The 18,705-nt window shown below is 37.6% G+C and overlaps 1 protein-coding gene across 3 annotated transcripts in view; it reads right to left on the bottom strand.

The window, feature by feature from the left end:
* The window catches only part of DGKB (diacylglycerol kinase beta), a 527,879-nt gene that overhangs the window by 13,647 nt on the left and 495,527 nt on the right, over nt 1-18,705 (bottom strand). For all 3 annotated transcript variants that reach the window (XM_036328013.1, XM_036328012.1, XM_036328014.1), the window contains 2 exons: nt 18,001-18,121; nt 17,011-17,071 (listed from right to left, as the gene is read on the bottom strand). In XM_036328013.1, the coding sequence (XP_036183906.1) occupies nt 17,011-17,071; nt 18,001-18,121 (182 nt within the window). The remainder of the gene's footprint in view (nt 1-17,010; nt 17,072-18,000; nt 18,122-18,705) is intronic.

The following is an 18,705-nucleotide window of genomic DNA, read 5'->3' as shown; positions in this document are numbered from 1 at the left end:
GTAAAAGTGATGGGTTCTAAAAGAAAAAAAAGAGTCTCCTAAATGGTTTAATCCATTCCCCACCAGAAATGATTTTATCATCATGCAAATCTGATCACATCACCCTCCCTCCTTCTTAAACTCTCTTTAGTCCCATATGCCTCTTAAACTAAAGCTAAAAATCCTTCCGTGAGCTTCCAGGCCCTGCAGCTCTGATACCCACTAAATCACCTGCCTTACCCCACACCACCTGTCCTTCTGGTCCATATCTATCACATCAGCTTTCAGGTCCTTGTGCACACCATGCCCCTCCCCTCCTCATGCTGTTCCCTTTGCATAGGACAGTCTTCCCTCCCTTGGGTTCTCAGGTCTGTTTTGAGTTCCTTTGAAAGTCTTCTTAGACTTCCTTTGAGGTGGTCAAATTCCTGTATTACACCCTTTCATGATACCACAGCACCATATTACCACAGTGCCACAGTGTCTCAGTACCATGAACATATGTTCACAGAACTTATATCATTACTGGAATTTTATATTTGTGTGACTCTGGGGAATGTATATCTTCACCGAGTTCAGAGGGCATGTCTGTTTTTGCTTTGTTTCCATCTAGCACTGTAAGGCAAAATGTCAGCACCTTTGTCGAGCAGGAATTCAGTAAGTATTTGTTGAAGGAATGACAAAATGATTCTGGCATTCCTGACTAAACTTGGATAACACAGTTGTATTCTATTCTAATTTTAACCTATGGACTTGAAAATCATGTCAAATGATATCTATTTTGTTCACTCCATGGGACTATCATATGGATAAAACAATGTGATATGTAAAATTCTTCAAACTTTTTGTCTCCTCAAATAAAATATGTGCAAATATGTTCTGGATATTCCAGGAAATAAAAACAATGAATGACTAAATTCTATTCAGTGTTTTTTTATTAATAGTTTTTTTAATTCAAATTTTTATTTGAAGTTGGTAACTCACCCTGGGAATCTCTCTATGAAAACATGGAACCCCGTTCTCTGCTGGTGGATAAGAACGCTTATTCTTTTTTTTTTTTTTTTTAATATATTTTATTGATTTTTTACAGAGAGGAAGGGAGAGAGATAGAGAGTTAGAAACATTGATGAGAGAGAAACATCGATCAGCTGCCTCCTGCACATCTCCCACAGGGGATGTGCCCGCAACCCAGGTACATGCCCTTGACCAGAATCGAACCTGGGACCTTTCAGTCCGCAGGCCGACGCTCTATCCACTGAGCCAAACCGGTTTCGGCAAGAACGCTTATTCTTTACAACTTACAACAACTCAGGTTGTTGCTCTTTGAGAAAAAGCTTAGAATGTGTTGGCCATCGTTTCTTATTTTAATCCACAAAATCAGATGAAATGACAAACTAGATAAAGTATGACCACAAGGCAAATGTGGGAAGAAAGTCGGGCTCAGGTCTTGTGATTCTATAGTTTTCATCCCAGGAGAGAGACTTCTAACTGCTCTGGAAGAAAAGACATCAAACCTACTGCTATTAGTCTGACGGTGCCCATAGACTAGGAGACCACCCATTCTAGAGCAATATATTCCTCTTGAACCAGGTATAAATATTTTTTAAATTGATCTTTTTGAAAGCTAATGACACAATTCTGTTAAGCGCATACAATTTTTCCACATTTAGACTGTGTGACAGTCCTGGATCAAATCAATATAAATGCATAAAATATTACATACTTGGTACACTTTTCATTTCAATTTTTTCCCTTTTGTATTTTTGGACATTGTGTTCAGTTTGGGTTAGGAGCTCCTATCAACGAATACTAAGATGAGACACACTATTATATATTTTAGCTGACATGAGACAAATTTTTCTAAATTAAAACTAATGACTAAATTCTTTTGATTTTCAAAATGGATAAAAGAACAATTTAGATTGACTTTGCAGTATTTAATTAGAATGTATTAAAGAAAAGAATGGTACAAAGGTAAGTCTATCTGCAAACATAACAAGTTTGGATTAACTCTTTTCAATATAGTATGTTAAAATGATTTTAAAAACATCTTTTTTGTGTGCAAAATGCAATCAAATTTAATCAGTTTGGCTTTAATTAAGCTCTAATAATGTACTTCAGTGTTTTTCCTAAGTAGTGTGATCCGTTTCCCCATCATCCAGGTCGATTTGTGCACATTATGGTGTCATCATAATTTTAAAACATACTGAGAAAATGACAGAGCTGCAGAATTAAAATAAATGATTAATGGTATTTTTTTCATGTTTTGTACTAATAGGTATTACTGAGCCTTTAAATTAATAGAGCTGTCAAGCTCACGGGTGTTACAGATCCAGCAATGAACCAAAATGGAAATTATATATTCCACAGACACCTAAAGATGACACTTCGGAATATTTTAAATTTTAATTAGTAGGTGCAATTGTTTTGTTCCCCACAACCAGTGCAAATTAATTGGAAATTAGTCACAACCAATCCCTTTTTTAACAGTCTGAAATGAAAGAGATTGGTGCTTTATACCTTAACATACTTGTTTGGGGTCCAGAAAGCACACAGGCAGTAAATTGCATTGTCAATTACAAAACAACAACTGTTGTGAAATTAGGAAAAATTATGCACAGGTAAACAAAACTAATTAATGCATAAGTAACTGGGGAACACACAAAATAACGTCCAACTAAACACTAAAGTGCCAGTCTTTGAAAAAAAAAATGATGGCTTTAGAAATGCAAATTTATGCTCAGCATTTACCAATAAAGTCTTAGGTAAAAGGATGTTTTTAGTTTATGTTTTATTTAATTGCTTTTGGAGTCTCACTACCACTCACACTTTAAAAAATATACCCATCAGAACAGCAGTCTGCTTATTCAAATATGTGTCAAGATGGCAAAAGACTGTTAATTTTCTATTCCTCAAATATCAAGATAAGACTCATTGAATAACAAATGATGCTATTTCCTTCCTTAAGATGTATCCTTATTCTTTATTTAAATAGTAGGCAAAATGCAATTTCTACGCACATCAGGAAAATATTTATTATCTACACAAAGCATTTTCCAACTGATAATTTTTTGGTTACTCTTTGTCTTTCATCACTAAAAATACAAATGTTCCTTTGCTGGAACATTGGTACGGCTTAAGATTACTTGAAAATGGTATGTCTACAAAGATAGCAAGTGCCAAGTTAAAATAGCTGTGTAACTTCTAATGAGAAAATAATATTCGCATCAAACTTTCAAAACAAGACCAATTTCCAGGAAATCAGCCAAGTGTATTCAATATTATTTCATACTATTTAAAGGTAATCTATTTAATGAAAGGATCTTGGGAAATTCAAGAGATAGATAAACCTGCAGGTAACTTTCACAGCACTGCTATTTCCTTTGCATAGTAATTTTCCTTAAGCTGTTTTTCCCTCCCTCTTTATGAAAATGCCATAAAACGTGGCTTTTATGGAGTGAAAAATATTTTAACTTCAGACTTTAGTGAATGTTTACAAAAGTGCTAAAAATGTTGACTATTTCACAAAAAGCTGATATATGGAAGTTGTAATAAATTGGTTGAGATTTTATAATAAAATAGTTGTAAGGCTGTATAATTTCTAATCTGTCTTCAATTCCCCAGTCTGTGATCAGTTAATTTAGGTAATAAGTATAGAAATGCCCACCTATCATATAGATAAGCAAATTCCAACTATTTTCTTACTTCTCAAATTCTCCCTATTCTCCCCATAAATCTTCCCATGTACTATTTATGTTTAGGTTTTGGTAGCTTCTTGTCAGGAAACATAGTTCTCTTCACAATTTCCCTTTAAAATTGTCTCATATCTTTAGTAATCAAGAGAGATATAAACATATATAGTATGAAAAAAAATCCATCTGACAACTTTGCAGTTTCTAACACAATATTATGTGAAATGTTCATTTAAATGATATACCTCAGTAGAAAGGATTTTCATGGTAGTTAACTCTAGAAGTGTGTTGAAAGGGGCATTAAAACAATCTCAGTTTATTTTGATTCTCAACTGTAAGCGCCCTATACTGGGTGTGCTCTAGTTAGATCTGCTAAAGTGCCAAGAGGTCTCATTGGCCTGGCAACTTGTTTTACATTTTTGCTCCTGTACTTAATACTGTGCATCACAGAAAGCTTCAGTCATTGTATTTTGCCCTCTGAACTTTTATCTGTAAGAAGACAAGCTTAATGGAGAGATGGCATGTTTGGGAGTAGAAAAACAAGTTAGGAACAGTTAAAGTCTTATGACTTCTTTGCCTAATGACCTTGGACATTCATTTAAAGTCACTGCCACAATCTAAAAGCCTCCCCTATGATTATGTAACTCACTTGCAAAGTCTTAAAATATGTTTGCTTATATACAAAGTAATCCAAAAAACAAACTCATGTAGTCATCTGTGTCATTACCGGTCTAGAGAAATATCTGAAACTTAACATTATCCTCATAGGTGAGCCTTTTTGGTTAATTATTTTCATTCAAACTGAAAGGTAAATGTTGTCTCAACTGCTTAAATGAAGGACACAAGAATGGGGAAAAAATTTAAAGAAGTTATCTCAAAATGTATAAGATGTAAGATTCAAGGTTTAGGGCAGTGGTTGGCAAACTGTGACTCATGAGACACATGCGGCTCTTTGGCCCCTTGAGTGTGGCCACGAAGTTTCAATCACACTGTACACGCGTGCCCGCACGTGGTATTTTGTGGAAGAGCCACTCTCAAGGGGCCTCAGTTTGCCAACTACTGGTTTAGGACATTTCTAAGACTTATTTAGTACTAGAGGCCCAGTGCACGAAAATTTGTGCACTTGGGTGGGGAGGGTCCCTCAGTCCTACCTGCACCCCCTCTCAGTCTGCGACCCCTCAGAGGATGTCCACCTGCTGGCTTAGGCCCGCTCCCCAGGGGATTGGGCCTAAGCTGGCAGTCAGACACCCTCTGGCAGTCCCGGATCCCTCGGGGGATGTCTGACTGTGGGGAGTTGGCCTAAGCCATTAGCCAGACATCCTTAGTGCTGCTGAGCAGGTGGGAGAGGCTCCCACCACCACTGCTGCGCTTGCAGCTGTCAGCCTGGCTTGTGGCTGAGCGGAGCTCCCCCTGTGGGAGTGCACTTACCACCAGGGGGCAGCCCCTGCATTGAGCATCTGTCCCCTGGTGGTCAGTTTGCGTCATAGCAACCCATCATTCCAGTTGTTCCACCCTTAGGGTCAATTTGCATATTACCCTTTTATTATATAGGGTTTTTTAAAATATATTTTATTGATTTTTTTACAGAGAGGAAGGGAGAGGGATAGAGAGTTAGAAACATCGACGAGAGAGGAACATCAATCAGCTGCTTCCTGCACGCCTCCCACTGGGGATGTGCCTGCAACCAAGGTAGATGCCCTTGACCGGAATCGAACCTGGGACAATTCAGTCCTCAGGCTGACGCTCTATTCACTGAGCCAAACCAGCCAGGGCTATTATATAGGATTTTTGTAAGAGATATGAAAATGCAGACTATACAGTGAAGTCTCAAAATTGGCAGATAAGCAATTTGCCTAATAATATGCCAACTCAATGGGGACAATTCAGGCAGATCTCAAAGTAGCCACACACAACAAACTAAGGAGAGTGGTGAAGTTTTCAGTTCTGGTTAAAAAGAAGTAAGCGCACTCCACCTGGTCCTTCACACTGAAAGCCACCACAAACCCTGCACATGGAGCAGCTACTAGAGGATGCTGAAAAGAGATGCAGGCAGACTGGGAAGGAAACCAGTGCAAGAAGTACCACTGAACCAGTGATGCATTTCATAGGTTTCTCCCATCTCGTATTTCCTAGCCTGACTTAAATGCAGCCCCAAACCTGAAACTGCACACCAAGTACAGAGAGTTCTGTGAAAAGCCTGGTCTTTCTGTTTTAAGGGGTAGAAAATTATAGCCCCAAAAGTCAGAGAGAGTGGGAAAATATTTTGTCCTATTTAGCCTACCAATCTCTTCCATCAGAGTCCCTTGCAATTTCTTAGTAGTAGGTGCCTCCAACTACAATGAAGGAAAGCCTTTCTCCCTGATCAGTGCAACTGTGGTCCCAAAAGCATGGGTGAATGCCTGATAATTTTTCTTTCTCTATCCGCTTTCTAGATGGCCCTGGAGGCAGGTACTATATCAGGAAGTACAGGGAAACTAAGGCCTTAGATTTCTAGGCAACAGAGCAATATGAAAGCCTTGGGAGGCAAACAAATAAACAAACAACAACAACAACAACAACAACAACAAAATACACACAAAAATACTTCCAGGAGATTTGGAGTGACGGGAGACATAAGAAAGCTATCTCTAAAGTTGTATATGATCTCCTCAGTATATCTCTGAGCCTGATATGCATAGGTTTGACCTTGAGAAGCATACTAAAAATTTAGAGAACTGAATTAGGGGGTAGCCTACAACCCAGGTTCCAGACAGGTCTATGGATTGTGTATATGTAAGATAAATCTGATAAACATTGCAAAGGCTTTGAAAACTGAACTGATATCAGAACCACAACTCACAGGAAGCAGATCAGAATTTGTGATCTGAACCTAACTGGGTCAATTACCTACTGAAAGAACAACAACAAGAAGAAATCAACATTCCCTACAAGAATTAAAAAGCACCCAGAGTAAATGTGATATTTAATATATTCAGGATATAATCTAAAATGTCTCAGCATGTGCTGATCCAGGAAAATCTCAAATACTTCTAAGAGGAAAGATAGCCAATGATGTGACCCCTGAGATGATACAAGTGTTGAAATTATCAGGCAAGGATTTTGCAACAGCAATGATAACCAAGCTCCAATAAGTAATGGCAGACCCTCTTGAAAGAAAAGATAGAGACTATTGGCTGAGAAACAGAGGATTTAAAAATGGAATCAATTAAATATTTTACAACTAAAAAATACAATGAAAATTTTAAAAAAGGACTGGCCCAGCCTATGTGGCTCAGTGGTTGAGCATCGATCTGTGAACCAGGAGGTCATGGTTCATTTCCCGGTCAGGGCACATGCCCGGGTTGTGGAGCATACATGAGGCAGCCAATGAATGATTCTCTCTCATCACTGATGTTTCTATCTCTCTCTCTCTCTCCCTTCCTCTCTAAAGTCAAATATATATATATATATATATATATATATATATATATATATATATATATATATAAATTTTAAAGGACTGGATGAACTCAAGAACAGAATGGAAACGACAGAGGAAAAAGTCAGTGAACTTGAATATAGATGAAGATATTATCCACTTTCAACAATAGAAAGAAATAAAGAGGGAAAATTAATAAAGACTCGGAGATCTATGAGATAATACTCAAAATATCTAAAATATCATCAGAGCTTTAAAAGGAATGGAGAATGAGTGTAATGCTAAAATAAATAGTTGAAGAAATAATGTATGAAAACTTCACAATTTGGCAAAACATAAACCAACATATTCATGAAGCTCAGAGAAACTAAAACAAAATAAGCTCAAGGAAATTCATGCCAAGACTCATCAAAATCAAATGACTGAACACTAAAGACAAAGAAAAAATCTTCAAAGCAGCCTGAAGTGATGCATTACATATTGTGGAGCAAAGATTCAAATGACTGGATTTCTCATCAGAAACCACATTATGTAAGACAGTATGCGAGGTATGAAGGGGAATTAAGGATGACTCTTAAGATGCTTACAATGAAGTCAGAAGAGCTGGATGCATATATGTATAGCCAAAACACAGGGCCATGCATTGGGATGCCATTAAGACAATACCAACAGAAAGTCACAGGAATACAAAGGACCAGGCAAATATTTCAGACAGATGGAGAGTTAAAAAGACTTCATGAGGAAATTGCTGCTAAGCTTAGCATTGAGGGAAGGGATTTTATTTTATTTTTAGTATATATGTATTTATATCCCATAGTCTTTCAGAAAGATTTTGAAGTCACTTACAATACATATATGGTGTGAAATGAGTTTTGAGTCCTAGCCAGTTTGGCTCAGTGGATGGAGAGTCATCTGAAGGGTCCCAGGTGCAATTCCAGTCAAGGGCACTTACTTCAGTTACAGGCTCCTCATTGGCCCAGGCCCTGGTTGGGGCTCGTGCAGGAGGCAACCAATTGATGTGTTTTTCTCACATCAATATTTCTCTCTGTCTTTCCCTCTCTCTTCCACTCTCTCTAAAAACCAATGGACGATTTGGCTCAGTGGATAGAGCATTGGCCTGCGGACTGAAGGGTCCCAGTTTCGATTTCAGGCAAGGGCATGTACCTTGGTTGTGGGCACACCCCCAGTAGGGGGTGTGCAAGAGGCAGCTGGTTGATGTTTCTCTCTCATCGATGTTTCTAACTCTCTATCCCTCTCCCTTCCTCTTTGTAAAAAAATCAATAAAATATATTTAGAAAAATGGAAAAATATCTTATGGTGAGGATTTAAAAGAAATGAATTTTGACATCAGGGAGTAAGATAATCATAGTTGTGTTATTCATAAATAATTCTGGCAGTAGTGTGATGGATGGCTTTGACAACTGGGAAGCAAAAAATAATGTATTAAAGAGGAAAATATATGTCTTTTGGCCACCTGTATATCTTTTTTGGAGAAGTGTCTATTCATATCTTCTGATCATCACTAATCATCAGAGAAACCACAATGATATACTATTTCACACTTGTCAGAATTACTATCATCAATAAATCAATAAACAACAAATGTTGGCAAGGATGAGGAGGAAAGGGAACCCTTGTGCACTGTTGGTGGAAATGCAGATTGGTGCAGCCACTATGGAAAACAGTGAGGAGGTTCCTCAAAAAATTAAAGAATGGAAGTGCCTTATGACCCAGCATTTCCTCTTCCAGAATATAACTAATGAAACCTAAAACACTAATTTGAAAAAGTATATGCATTCCCAAGATATGGAAGCAACCCAAGTGCTCATCAATAGATGAGTGGGTAAAAAAGCTGTACTAAAAGGAGCACTACTTGGCCATTAAAAAGAATGAAACCTTACCTTTTGTGACAGCATGGATGGACCTAGAGGGTATTATGCTAAGTGAAATATGTCAGGCAGACAAAGACAAATACCATATGATTCCACTTAGTATGGAATCTAAAACACAAATCAAAACAAACAAAAAAAGAAACAGACTTGTAAATAACAGACTGACAGTTGGCAGAAGGGAGGGGGGTTCGGAGACTGGATGAAAATGGTGAAGGGATTAATAAGTATAAATTGGTAGTTAACAGAACGATGGAATACTATGCTGCTCTAAAAAGGAAGGAACTCTTACCATTTGCAACGTCACGGATGGAACTGGAGAGCATTATGCTAAGTGAAATAAGCCAGTCAATGAAGGAAAAATACCACATGATCTCACTCATTCATGGATAATAGAGACCATTATAAACTTTTGAACAATAATAGATACAGAGGCAGAGCTGCCTCAAACAGATTGTCAAACTGCAGCAGGAAGGCCGGGGAGGGTTGGGGGGCAGGAGGTAGGGGGGTAAGAGATCAACTAAAGGACTTGTATGCATGCATATAAGCATAACCAGTGGACATAAGACATTGGGGGATAGGGGAGGCTAGGGGACTGTCTAGGGCAGGGGGATAAAATGGACACATATGTAATACCCTTTGTAATACTTTAAGCAATAAAAAAAACAAACAAACAAAAAAAAATAAAAGAAAAAAAAAGAAAAAGAAAAAAAATAAATTGGTAGTTAACAGAATTGTCACAGAGATGTAAGTTATAGCATAGACAATATAATTAATAATATTGTAATAATTATCTATGGGGCCAGGTGGGTACTGGAGAGTATATGATTTTCTAACCACTACACTGTACATCTGAAACTAATGCAGAATAATATTTAATGTAAACTGTAGTTAAAAATAAAAACTAAAATAGTTGCTCCCTTATAATACCTTGCTATATAAATCAATCAACCTTTCCCTTTTTGACATGTCTATACTTCCAAAAAAAGAGAAATATATAAATATATTTAAAAATGAATTATGTTATAAAAGTTGTAATTAATCACTAACATTAGCGGTACAATAGAAGCCCTGAGGAGTGACTGAATGAGGCAGTAAAGCATTATAATTAAGAGAAGTGCATTAGAGTCCCTGGTCTGCTCTGCCTCTGAGTGGCCTTGCCAAGTTGCTACATTTACCTGGCTTCAGTTTTTAGTTATTTATTTTTAAAAATGTATGATATGTGGATTATAATAACTTCACTGACCTCTCAGGGCTGGTTGTTGTAAGGATTACATAAAGAATGAATATGAATACACAGTACAGAAACTGGCACATGGTAAACCCTCAATAAACAATAGGCATTATTACTATGGTTTCCTCCAAACATCTCCAGGACAAATGTCTTGAAAATTCAATCAGCCTTCATTTAGATAACATTAAATATCTGGGACTGAAAATATTTAAATTTATAATTTTTTTCATTTTCTGTGTCAATGGCATGAGATTAATTTGTAATTAGCAAATGATTGAATAGTAACTTACACTTTAAATTTATGATTACTTAAAATACAATAACAACAAACACACAAATCAACATTTAATAGGACTCAGAACAGTATTCCTCTTCATAAAGAATTTGCATTTCAAAGTTGTGCTGGAAATCCTCTCTTTGCAAAAACAGTTGTCAAAATGAAGTTAACTCTAGATAATGGCAGTGTCTTTGGGCAATGAGAAAAAGATCCGGTCTTCACAGGAGAGGGTACAAGCAAAGGTGAGGCAAGTAGCCAGTGTCTGAGTCCAGAGGATGCTAGTGCCAAGGAAGTAACCTGGCATTCAAGTCAGAAAATAACACGCTAGAGAATGGCCCACCCAGTGGAAATGGGGATAGCAGGAGACAGTTACATTCAGGGCACGAAATGATCAAGTATCTGCCATTGAAATACCAGGGATCAAGCGTAAGGCAGCAAGACAGCCAGTACCAGGGATTGGCTCGGTACCAGGTCAGACCACAGTTGCATGTTGAAGGTATTTAATGTTGGAAGCTAAGAATGGGCAAATGGATTCAGGGTTCTGAAAGGTATTGTACCAAGGAAGGTATAAAAAAGGCAAAGCTCATGCATATGCTTTCCAGAAGTTGCCTTGACATCAGTTATATGTAATATAGTTAGCTATTTGATAGCTATTTGACATGGCTATGAAGTACCCAGGCTGAACTATTGGATTAATTGAGGTCAGGAAGGAGGTGGAAGAGTGGAGAAAATGATGTTCAGTTATGGAGGGAGGGCAGCATGAAATGAGTCTCAAAAGATAAGTTGTGTTACTCAACTAAAGAATAAAGTTTATTTTGAGAAGAGGAAACTGCATGACGAAATGCAAAAGAAGTAAGAGGAGATATTGGAGAAACAGGAATTATATTGGTGTTTCGAGGTACATTTTATCAGATTGAAAAAGTAAATGATTTTCAGTAGAAGAGTGTCATGGTGCAATTAGTATTTTATGTGATCATTCTGGCAGAAAAGTGAAAGATGAATTTAGATTAAAAATCGAGATAGGGAAGATTGATGTGGTTATTGTTAGGAATGAGAAAGAAGTAAAATGGGAGTGAGAGAAAAATAAAATCTAGAATAGTGGTATTTGGGATGAAAAAAAGGAAAAGATTTCAGAAATATGTCATATCACTAGGTAGGCATGGTCATTGAATGTGAGGCTATGGAGAAGAATAATGACTCTCAGATTTTTAGCTTAGGGAACATTATATACCTAAAGGTAGCTAATTCAATATGGTAAAGGGAGGAGCAGGAGTTTGGGGGGAGGAGGTACAGGGGCTTAGGTGATGAGTCCAGTTTGGTTATACTGAACTTGAGGTTTAGTGTGGTCATTCTCACTTAACAAAACTTTACCAGGCACCCATCACTTGTAATATTGGGGGTGAAAGGGCCGCATATGCATTTGCTAAATATAACCTGACCTTGTTTATGACCTCTTATATCTTACTGTCACCTGCTCCTCCCAAAGCTGCTCTTTCCACCTCCAGACATGAAAGAAACATATTGACAACAGAGTCAGTATGTTGATGTGCTCAGGAGGAAGGATTGTGAAGGAAGAAGAGAGAGAGGGGAAAATAGTTAGGCTCTGGAGTCCAGCCTAAAGAAAGGCTCTTGAATTATTTCAGTATGAAGTCTTCTAGAATTACATGGCCAAAATTTATTCTCTGTTAACTCAGTGACTACTAGAAAACAATAAACACCAGAATACTTAACACATTTCTTGGCTACTTTAATGTAAAATAATTTAAAAGATCATAAAAATTATGCTAAGCAAAATAAACCAGTCAGATAAAGACAACTATCACATGATCTCACTCATTTGTGGAATCTAATGAACAAAATAGATCTAGAGACATAGACACATGGAACAGACTATTAAATCTCAGAGGGAAGAGGGAGGTGGGTGGGTGGGTGGGTGGGTAGAACGAGACCAACCAAAGAACTTGTATGCATAACCCATGGTCATAGACAACAGTGTGGTGAAGGTCTGGGGTGGGGGGCTGGGGCAGGCTAAAAGGGGTCAATGGGGAAAAGGAGGGGACATATATAATACTTTCAACAATAAAGATTAAAAAACACAAAGTATCTATTTGAAGAGTTAATTTTAAGTTCTTTGATTTTTGCTTTTCATGATATTTGAACTCAGGATTTATGAAATTTGTAAGTAAATATTACTTCAAATTTTTTAAGTTACTTTTTTTTTTAATATATTTTATTGATTTTTTACAGAGAGGAAGGGAGAGAGACAGAGAGCCAGAAACATCGATGAGAGAGAAACATCGATCAGCTGCCTCCTGCACATCTCCCACTGGGGATGTGTCCGCAACCCAGGTACATGCTCTTGACCGGAATTGAACCTGGGACCCTTCAGTCCGCAAGCCGATGCTCTATCCACTGAGCCAAACCGGTTTCGGCAAGTTACTTTTTTATTGTGATAAAATATAAGTAACATTGTACGATTTTCTATTTTAACTATAATCACACAGATCAATGGCATAAAGTAATTCACATTGCTGGACAAACATCACTGCCATCAATTTCCAAAACTTAGGATACTTTGATTTTTTAAGGTATTAATTTTTATAAAAATCAAGACCCATTTTATCACCTGTCTTTCCATTTTACATACTCTACTTAAAAAATGGAATTTCTGCTGTGCTCTAAAATTATATCTAGAGCAATTCCTGCATAAATTGAAGATCAGCTTACGGATATTTAAATTCGGCAAAGAATTTTAACATTCTACCAATTCTTATGTTCTATAAGAAAAATACTGTCTTATTGAATCGAGGCAAAGAACACTTTCTATTTAAACCATGCCAATGTTATGAATGCTAAACATTTTCACCAGTTGAAGTGAAATTTAAAGTTCAGAACTCCATGTGGTTCTAGGAAAAGTAGAATATGCCAGAATGTGAAATAACAATAATAAGCCATAGTCTAGTATACTTCTTGGCCCTCTGTAGACTGTAATAAATGTTTTATATGGCCGAAACCGGTTTGGCTCAGTGGATAGAGCGTCGATCTGCGGACTGAAAGGTCCCAGGTTCGATTCCGGTCAAGGGCATGTACCTACCTGGGTTGCGGGCACATCCCCAGTAGGAGATGTGCAGGAGGCAGCTGATCGATGTTTCTCTCCCATCGATGTTTCTAACTCTCTATCTCTCTCTCCCTTCCTCTCTGTAAAAAATCAATAAAATATATTTAAAAAAAAATAAATGTTTTATATGAATAAAAGTATTTACAAGGAGAGAAAATTAAATGTTATTTAAAATGTATTATTAATTCAACAATTGTATAGATTATGATAATTAATAGGTGAAATGAATGTCCAATTACTAATTGAAAGGAAACAACAAATGTATTACAAGTACTCGTGTGAAATAAGCTAAAGTTATTCTAAAACATTAATTAGATTTTAATAGACATAGACTTTTAAAAGCTGGAGCAAAGCAGTAAGTGGTTTCCAAAGGTCACCCTGGAGGGACTGTGTCCTGAGGATGGACTGGGGCCTTTCCAGGTTGAGAGCTGCAGCGGGGAGTAGCTGCAGCGAGTGCAGACAGTGGGGCCAGGCCACCTGTGTTTCAGCCTCTACTTTGCCATTTATTATCTGCGCGGAACAAGGCGAACTATTTAACCTTTGTCTGCCTCAATTGCTTTATCCATAAAATGAAACCAATCATAAGTTTTGTGATCATTAAGCATGTCAATACAGGCCAAGTGTCTAAAACTGTACATGGAACAAATTAAAAACTTAATAATTGTTATATATTATTATTGCCATTGATCCTGCATGATTTAAAACAGCACGAAAGCTAAATTCCCCTTCTCCCTGAGAAGAGTCCAAAGTCATAAAGAGTACTAATGGAAGGTGTTTGTTTTCATGGTCTTTTTTTTATTCTCTTGTTACTCAGGCTGATGAAAAGTGACCTTTTATGCAAGACAAGAATAATGCTATTACCACTACCACTACCATCCTATATTACAAACACCATCACCACGAGCATTGCAACCCCATCACCACTGTCACTGACAGCATCTTCTTAGCTCTTCATGACCACCCTTGTTGCCACCACCACCATCATGATTGTCACAACTGTCATCATCACCATAACCGAAGTTTCTCCACAATTTCCATCATCACAATCATCAGCACTGTTACTCCAACGCCATAATCCTAACCATCGCCACCATCACCACCACCACCACCACCACCACCACCACTCTACCACTCGCAACAGCAACAACACCTTTAACCTCCATATGAGTATAAATGTAAAGTTAAAAATGTCATTGGGAAATGAACAATAACAGACAAGATCTAAGTGTATATATGCTGGTAAAGGGAGAGGAACAGGAAATCCAGAGGGAGGGAGGGAAGAAGGGAGGGAGGGAGGGAGGGAGGGAGGGAGGGAGGGAGGGAGGGAGGGAGGGAGGGAGAGGGAGAGGGAGGAGAGAGAGAGAGAGAGAGAGAGAGAGAGAGAGAGAGAGAGAGAGAGAGAGAGAAAGAGAAACATTAATGTGAGAGTTACATAGATTGGTTGCCTCCCATACGCCCAGACCAGGGATGGAACCCACAACCTAGGCATGTGCCCTGACTGGGAATTGACCCTGTTACCTTCTGGCATATGGGACTATGCTCCAACCAACTGAGCCACACCAGCAGCCAGGGCAGGAACAGGAAAATTTTAAAAGGGTGTTTGGTCCCATGTACAGAGATAGTAAAAGGCATAAGAAGTAGCCAGTCTAGAGTAATTTTTCATATGTTTGTTTTACACCATTATTACAGAACTAATGTATTTCACAAACTTGGGGTTCAAGTAGCTAAAAGGACTATATTAGGAATAAACGAAGAGTCATATGGATGTGCTGTGAACAACGACTGAGCCAATAATTTCCGAGTAAAACCCCTAGAGGGGTATGATTAAAACTTCCCTCCTTTATGCTAAGTTATACTGTTTGGAATCTGTAGCTAAAATTGTTCAAACTAGTGGTTAATCAAAAAGAAGCCTGGATTTGAGTTCCATATCTGCTTCATATCTGACCTTGAGTAGATTATTTAACCTTCCAAAGCATCAGTTTTCTCCATCTGAAAAGTGGTGATAACCATTACTTAGAGTTTGTGTAAATATTTATTAAATACTAATATAATGTACTATGTCAATTATTCCTCAATTAAAAAAAACACAAAACATGCACTGCCAGCACTTAGCAAAATGCTAATACTGACCTAATATTAAGACCTCCCCGATCACGCTCTAAACAGTGTTGCACCCAATCTTAAGGCAAGAGTGAACATCGATTCATTTCTTTCTCTCAGCCCTTATCCCTCACCCCAAGGGAACTCATTAGCAAATTCTTTCTGCTTCAGTTCCAGAAGGTAGCTCAAATCCATCCACTTCCCTGCCACTATCCTTGCCCGGCCCCAGACTACTTTGATAGATCCTGTCTCCCAGCTGCAAGTCAGAACAATCTATTCTCCACGTAGCAGCCAAGGTGAACTTTAAACATATCAATCAGATGATGCTCAAAGCCTCAAGAGTTTCCAATTACACTTACAATCAGATGCGAACACTTTACCATCATTTTTCTACCTGACCTGACCCCTGTCCATCTTTTACTTTACCTCTCACCACTTGCTCCCTACTTCTAGAAGCTTTGGTCATACCACCCTTCTTACTGTTTCTTTAACACCCTGACCTTCGGCTCTTCTTTCAAAGAAGCCTCCCAGATCCACCCATACAGCAGTATTCTCCATATTTTACCCAGTTCCTCTTCATTTTTTTGCCTTGTTTTTTCATAACTCTTGTAATCTGAGGTTATGCTATACTTCTATTTATATTTATTCAATCTCATATTATCAGAAGTAAGTTCCTTGAAGACAATTAAATTATTGATCATGGTCTATTCTGTTTCATTATTTCAATGTTCTATAATTGATCATGATTATGTTTCCATTCTTAGGGCCAACAGCAGTGCCTAGCATGTTTTTGAAATGTAACAAAATGTTCACTCTTCAGATGAAAATAGAAATTTTGGGGGGTATAAATGTCTGACTTAACTAATATCTCATTATGGAAAAAAGTATAGGGGGAATTTTTCTAGAGAGAAGGGAGCCCCCAAATCCCCAAATGGAGGCAAAAGAACAGACGGGAGACTTTCGTCTGAAGGTCTCATATATAATTTCCTCAAAGCTAGTCTGAAGCACGTTTAAGAAAGGTACAAGAAAGTTTATCGATTTTGTTTAGTTTCAGAGTATATAATTGATCTGTGGGGTTTAAAGGTTATACCTAAGCTAACACAAACATTCCAAAGCTAAATCGCTGTAAAGGGAATATAATGCTTAAAACCGGAATGCAATTGCTTTACCACAGAACTAAGAAAATAAATGGTACATCTTAGATATTATGATCAGTTGTAGACATATGCGATTAGTTAGTTATAGGAGGATATAATACCTAGTAAGCGGAAATGAAAGTGACTAGACTTTCAACTGCTCTACTCACAGTGCATGGGGTCTGCATCCATGGTTCCCCATCGATCTGCATTGGCAAAGACTTGCTAGTCCTGGAAGAAAATATTTCCTTTTAAGTATATCACTGAAATACTTTACCCAACAGACTCCATATGTAAGACATACGCTAATGAGACCAGGAAATGCAAATATGCTAACAGCTGGGCTCTAAAGGTATCTATTTTAAAAGGGACTTAAACTCTTGCTTAGTAATGAATATCTTAAAGGTTCCTTGATAGGGATGTTGCGCTTTCTGGTAAATGTGGTGATATATACAAAAACTCTGATGCAAAAAACAGAAGTAGGGTATATATTTAATGGCAAAATCAGAATTCCTACAGCCAGAAGAAGTTCCGTGTTTTCATCGCAAACCTGGAATAAAAGTGTTTGTTGTCTCAGACTTTCCAGTATCACCACTTTCATGCAAAGAACACCACTTATTTCTGTGCTGTCATCCGTGCTTTTACCTTAGTATCAAATACACCTTTTTTTCTATAGGTAAAAATTTTTTGGGAAAAAGTTTCTTGACAGGTTCAAATTTAATACATATATAAAATCTTATTAATTCACAACAATTAATCATTTAATTGTATAGAAAAATGGGTGCACTTTAGTCCATTAAAGAATTTACATTAATAATGCTTCAACAGTGTTTTCTTTGGGTAATTTGCCCAGCAGATACCTCGATGCTTCAGTAAACTAAACTGAGCTTCAATACAGTCAACTGAGCGTAACCCAGGTTGGAGGGGATAAAATGTGTATGTTAGAATTGTATCCTTGGTCTCAACAAAAGATTATTGAATCCAAACGAACTTATCATAATAGCTAAGCGATTTTCAATATGTTGAAATATATCAGTATTAATCATTGATAACTTGAGATACAAATAAGACAAATGTCGTTATCAGAGTCCTGCGTACTTTTAATTAGTTGGTAGTGATGCCAGGTCAACCCCCCTTTTCAATTAGAGAGCTAGAACTACCTGATGACCACGGAGGAGCACTGAGCCAGCCGCCGCCCAGCACTTTTCAGTCCTGTGTATATTTGCCCCATCTCCATGGCTCCTTCCAAGCCAACCACCTCCAGCAGCTGATCACTCAGATCTGAAGGGAAACAGAAGCCTTGTAAGTTACAGTGCACAGGCATGTGTGTACAATGTAATGACATTAGATATGGAGCTGGAAAATCAAAGCTACTTCACAAAGAAAGCTTCCCTGTCTTGGATACTGTCAGTAATGAAAAGATGGCCTATTTAAGACATTCTCAGTTTAACTAAACCTTGAGGTGCTGTGGGAAAAGATTTGCTGTCAGCTTATTCTAAAACAAAATGGGAAGAAGGGATCGCGAGCCAAATAATGCCAAAAAATATACCAGTCGTTTTTAACATCAACAAACTTAATGTTATTCCACATGTATATGTGGAACATTATACATCCCACATCAGACATTTGGCAGCAAACACACATTTCAGCACTATAAATAAAGTATGAGGCTATGCTGTCAAATATGATTTTGTTAACTTACTCCAACAAAAGACCTAAGAGATCATGCAATTACAGTTCTCATTTTAGACAAAAGAAGACTGAGTCTCTAAATCACTGAGAGACTTGTCCAGAGTCATAGGTAACTCTGTGCAGAAGTTCAAGAAACAACATTAATTTCTTTCAATGCTTTCCTGATAATAGGA

Source organism: Myotis myotis, unplaced genomic scaffold, assembly GCF_014108235.1.
Source record: "Myotis myotis isolate mMyoMyo1 unplaced genomic scaffold, mMyoMyo1.p scaffold_m19_p_11, whole genome shotgun sequence".
Lineage (NCBI taxonomy): Eukaryota > Metazoa > Chordata > Mammalia > Chiroptera > Vespertilionidae > Myotis > Myotis myotis.
This window is presented reverse-complemented; position numbering and strand designations above follow the sequence as displayed.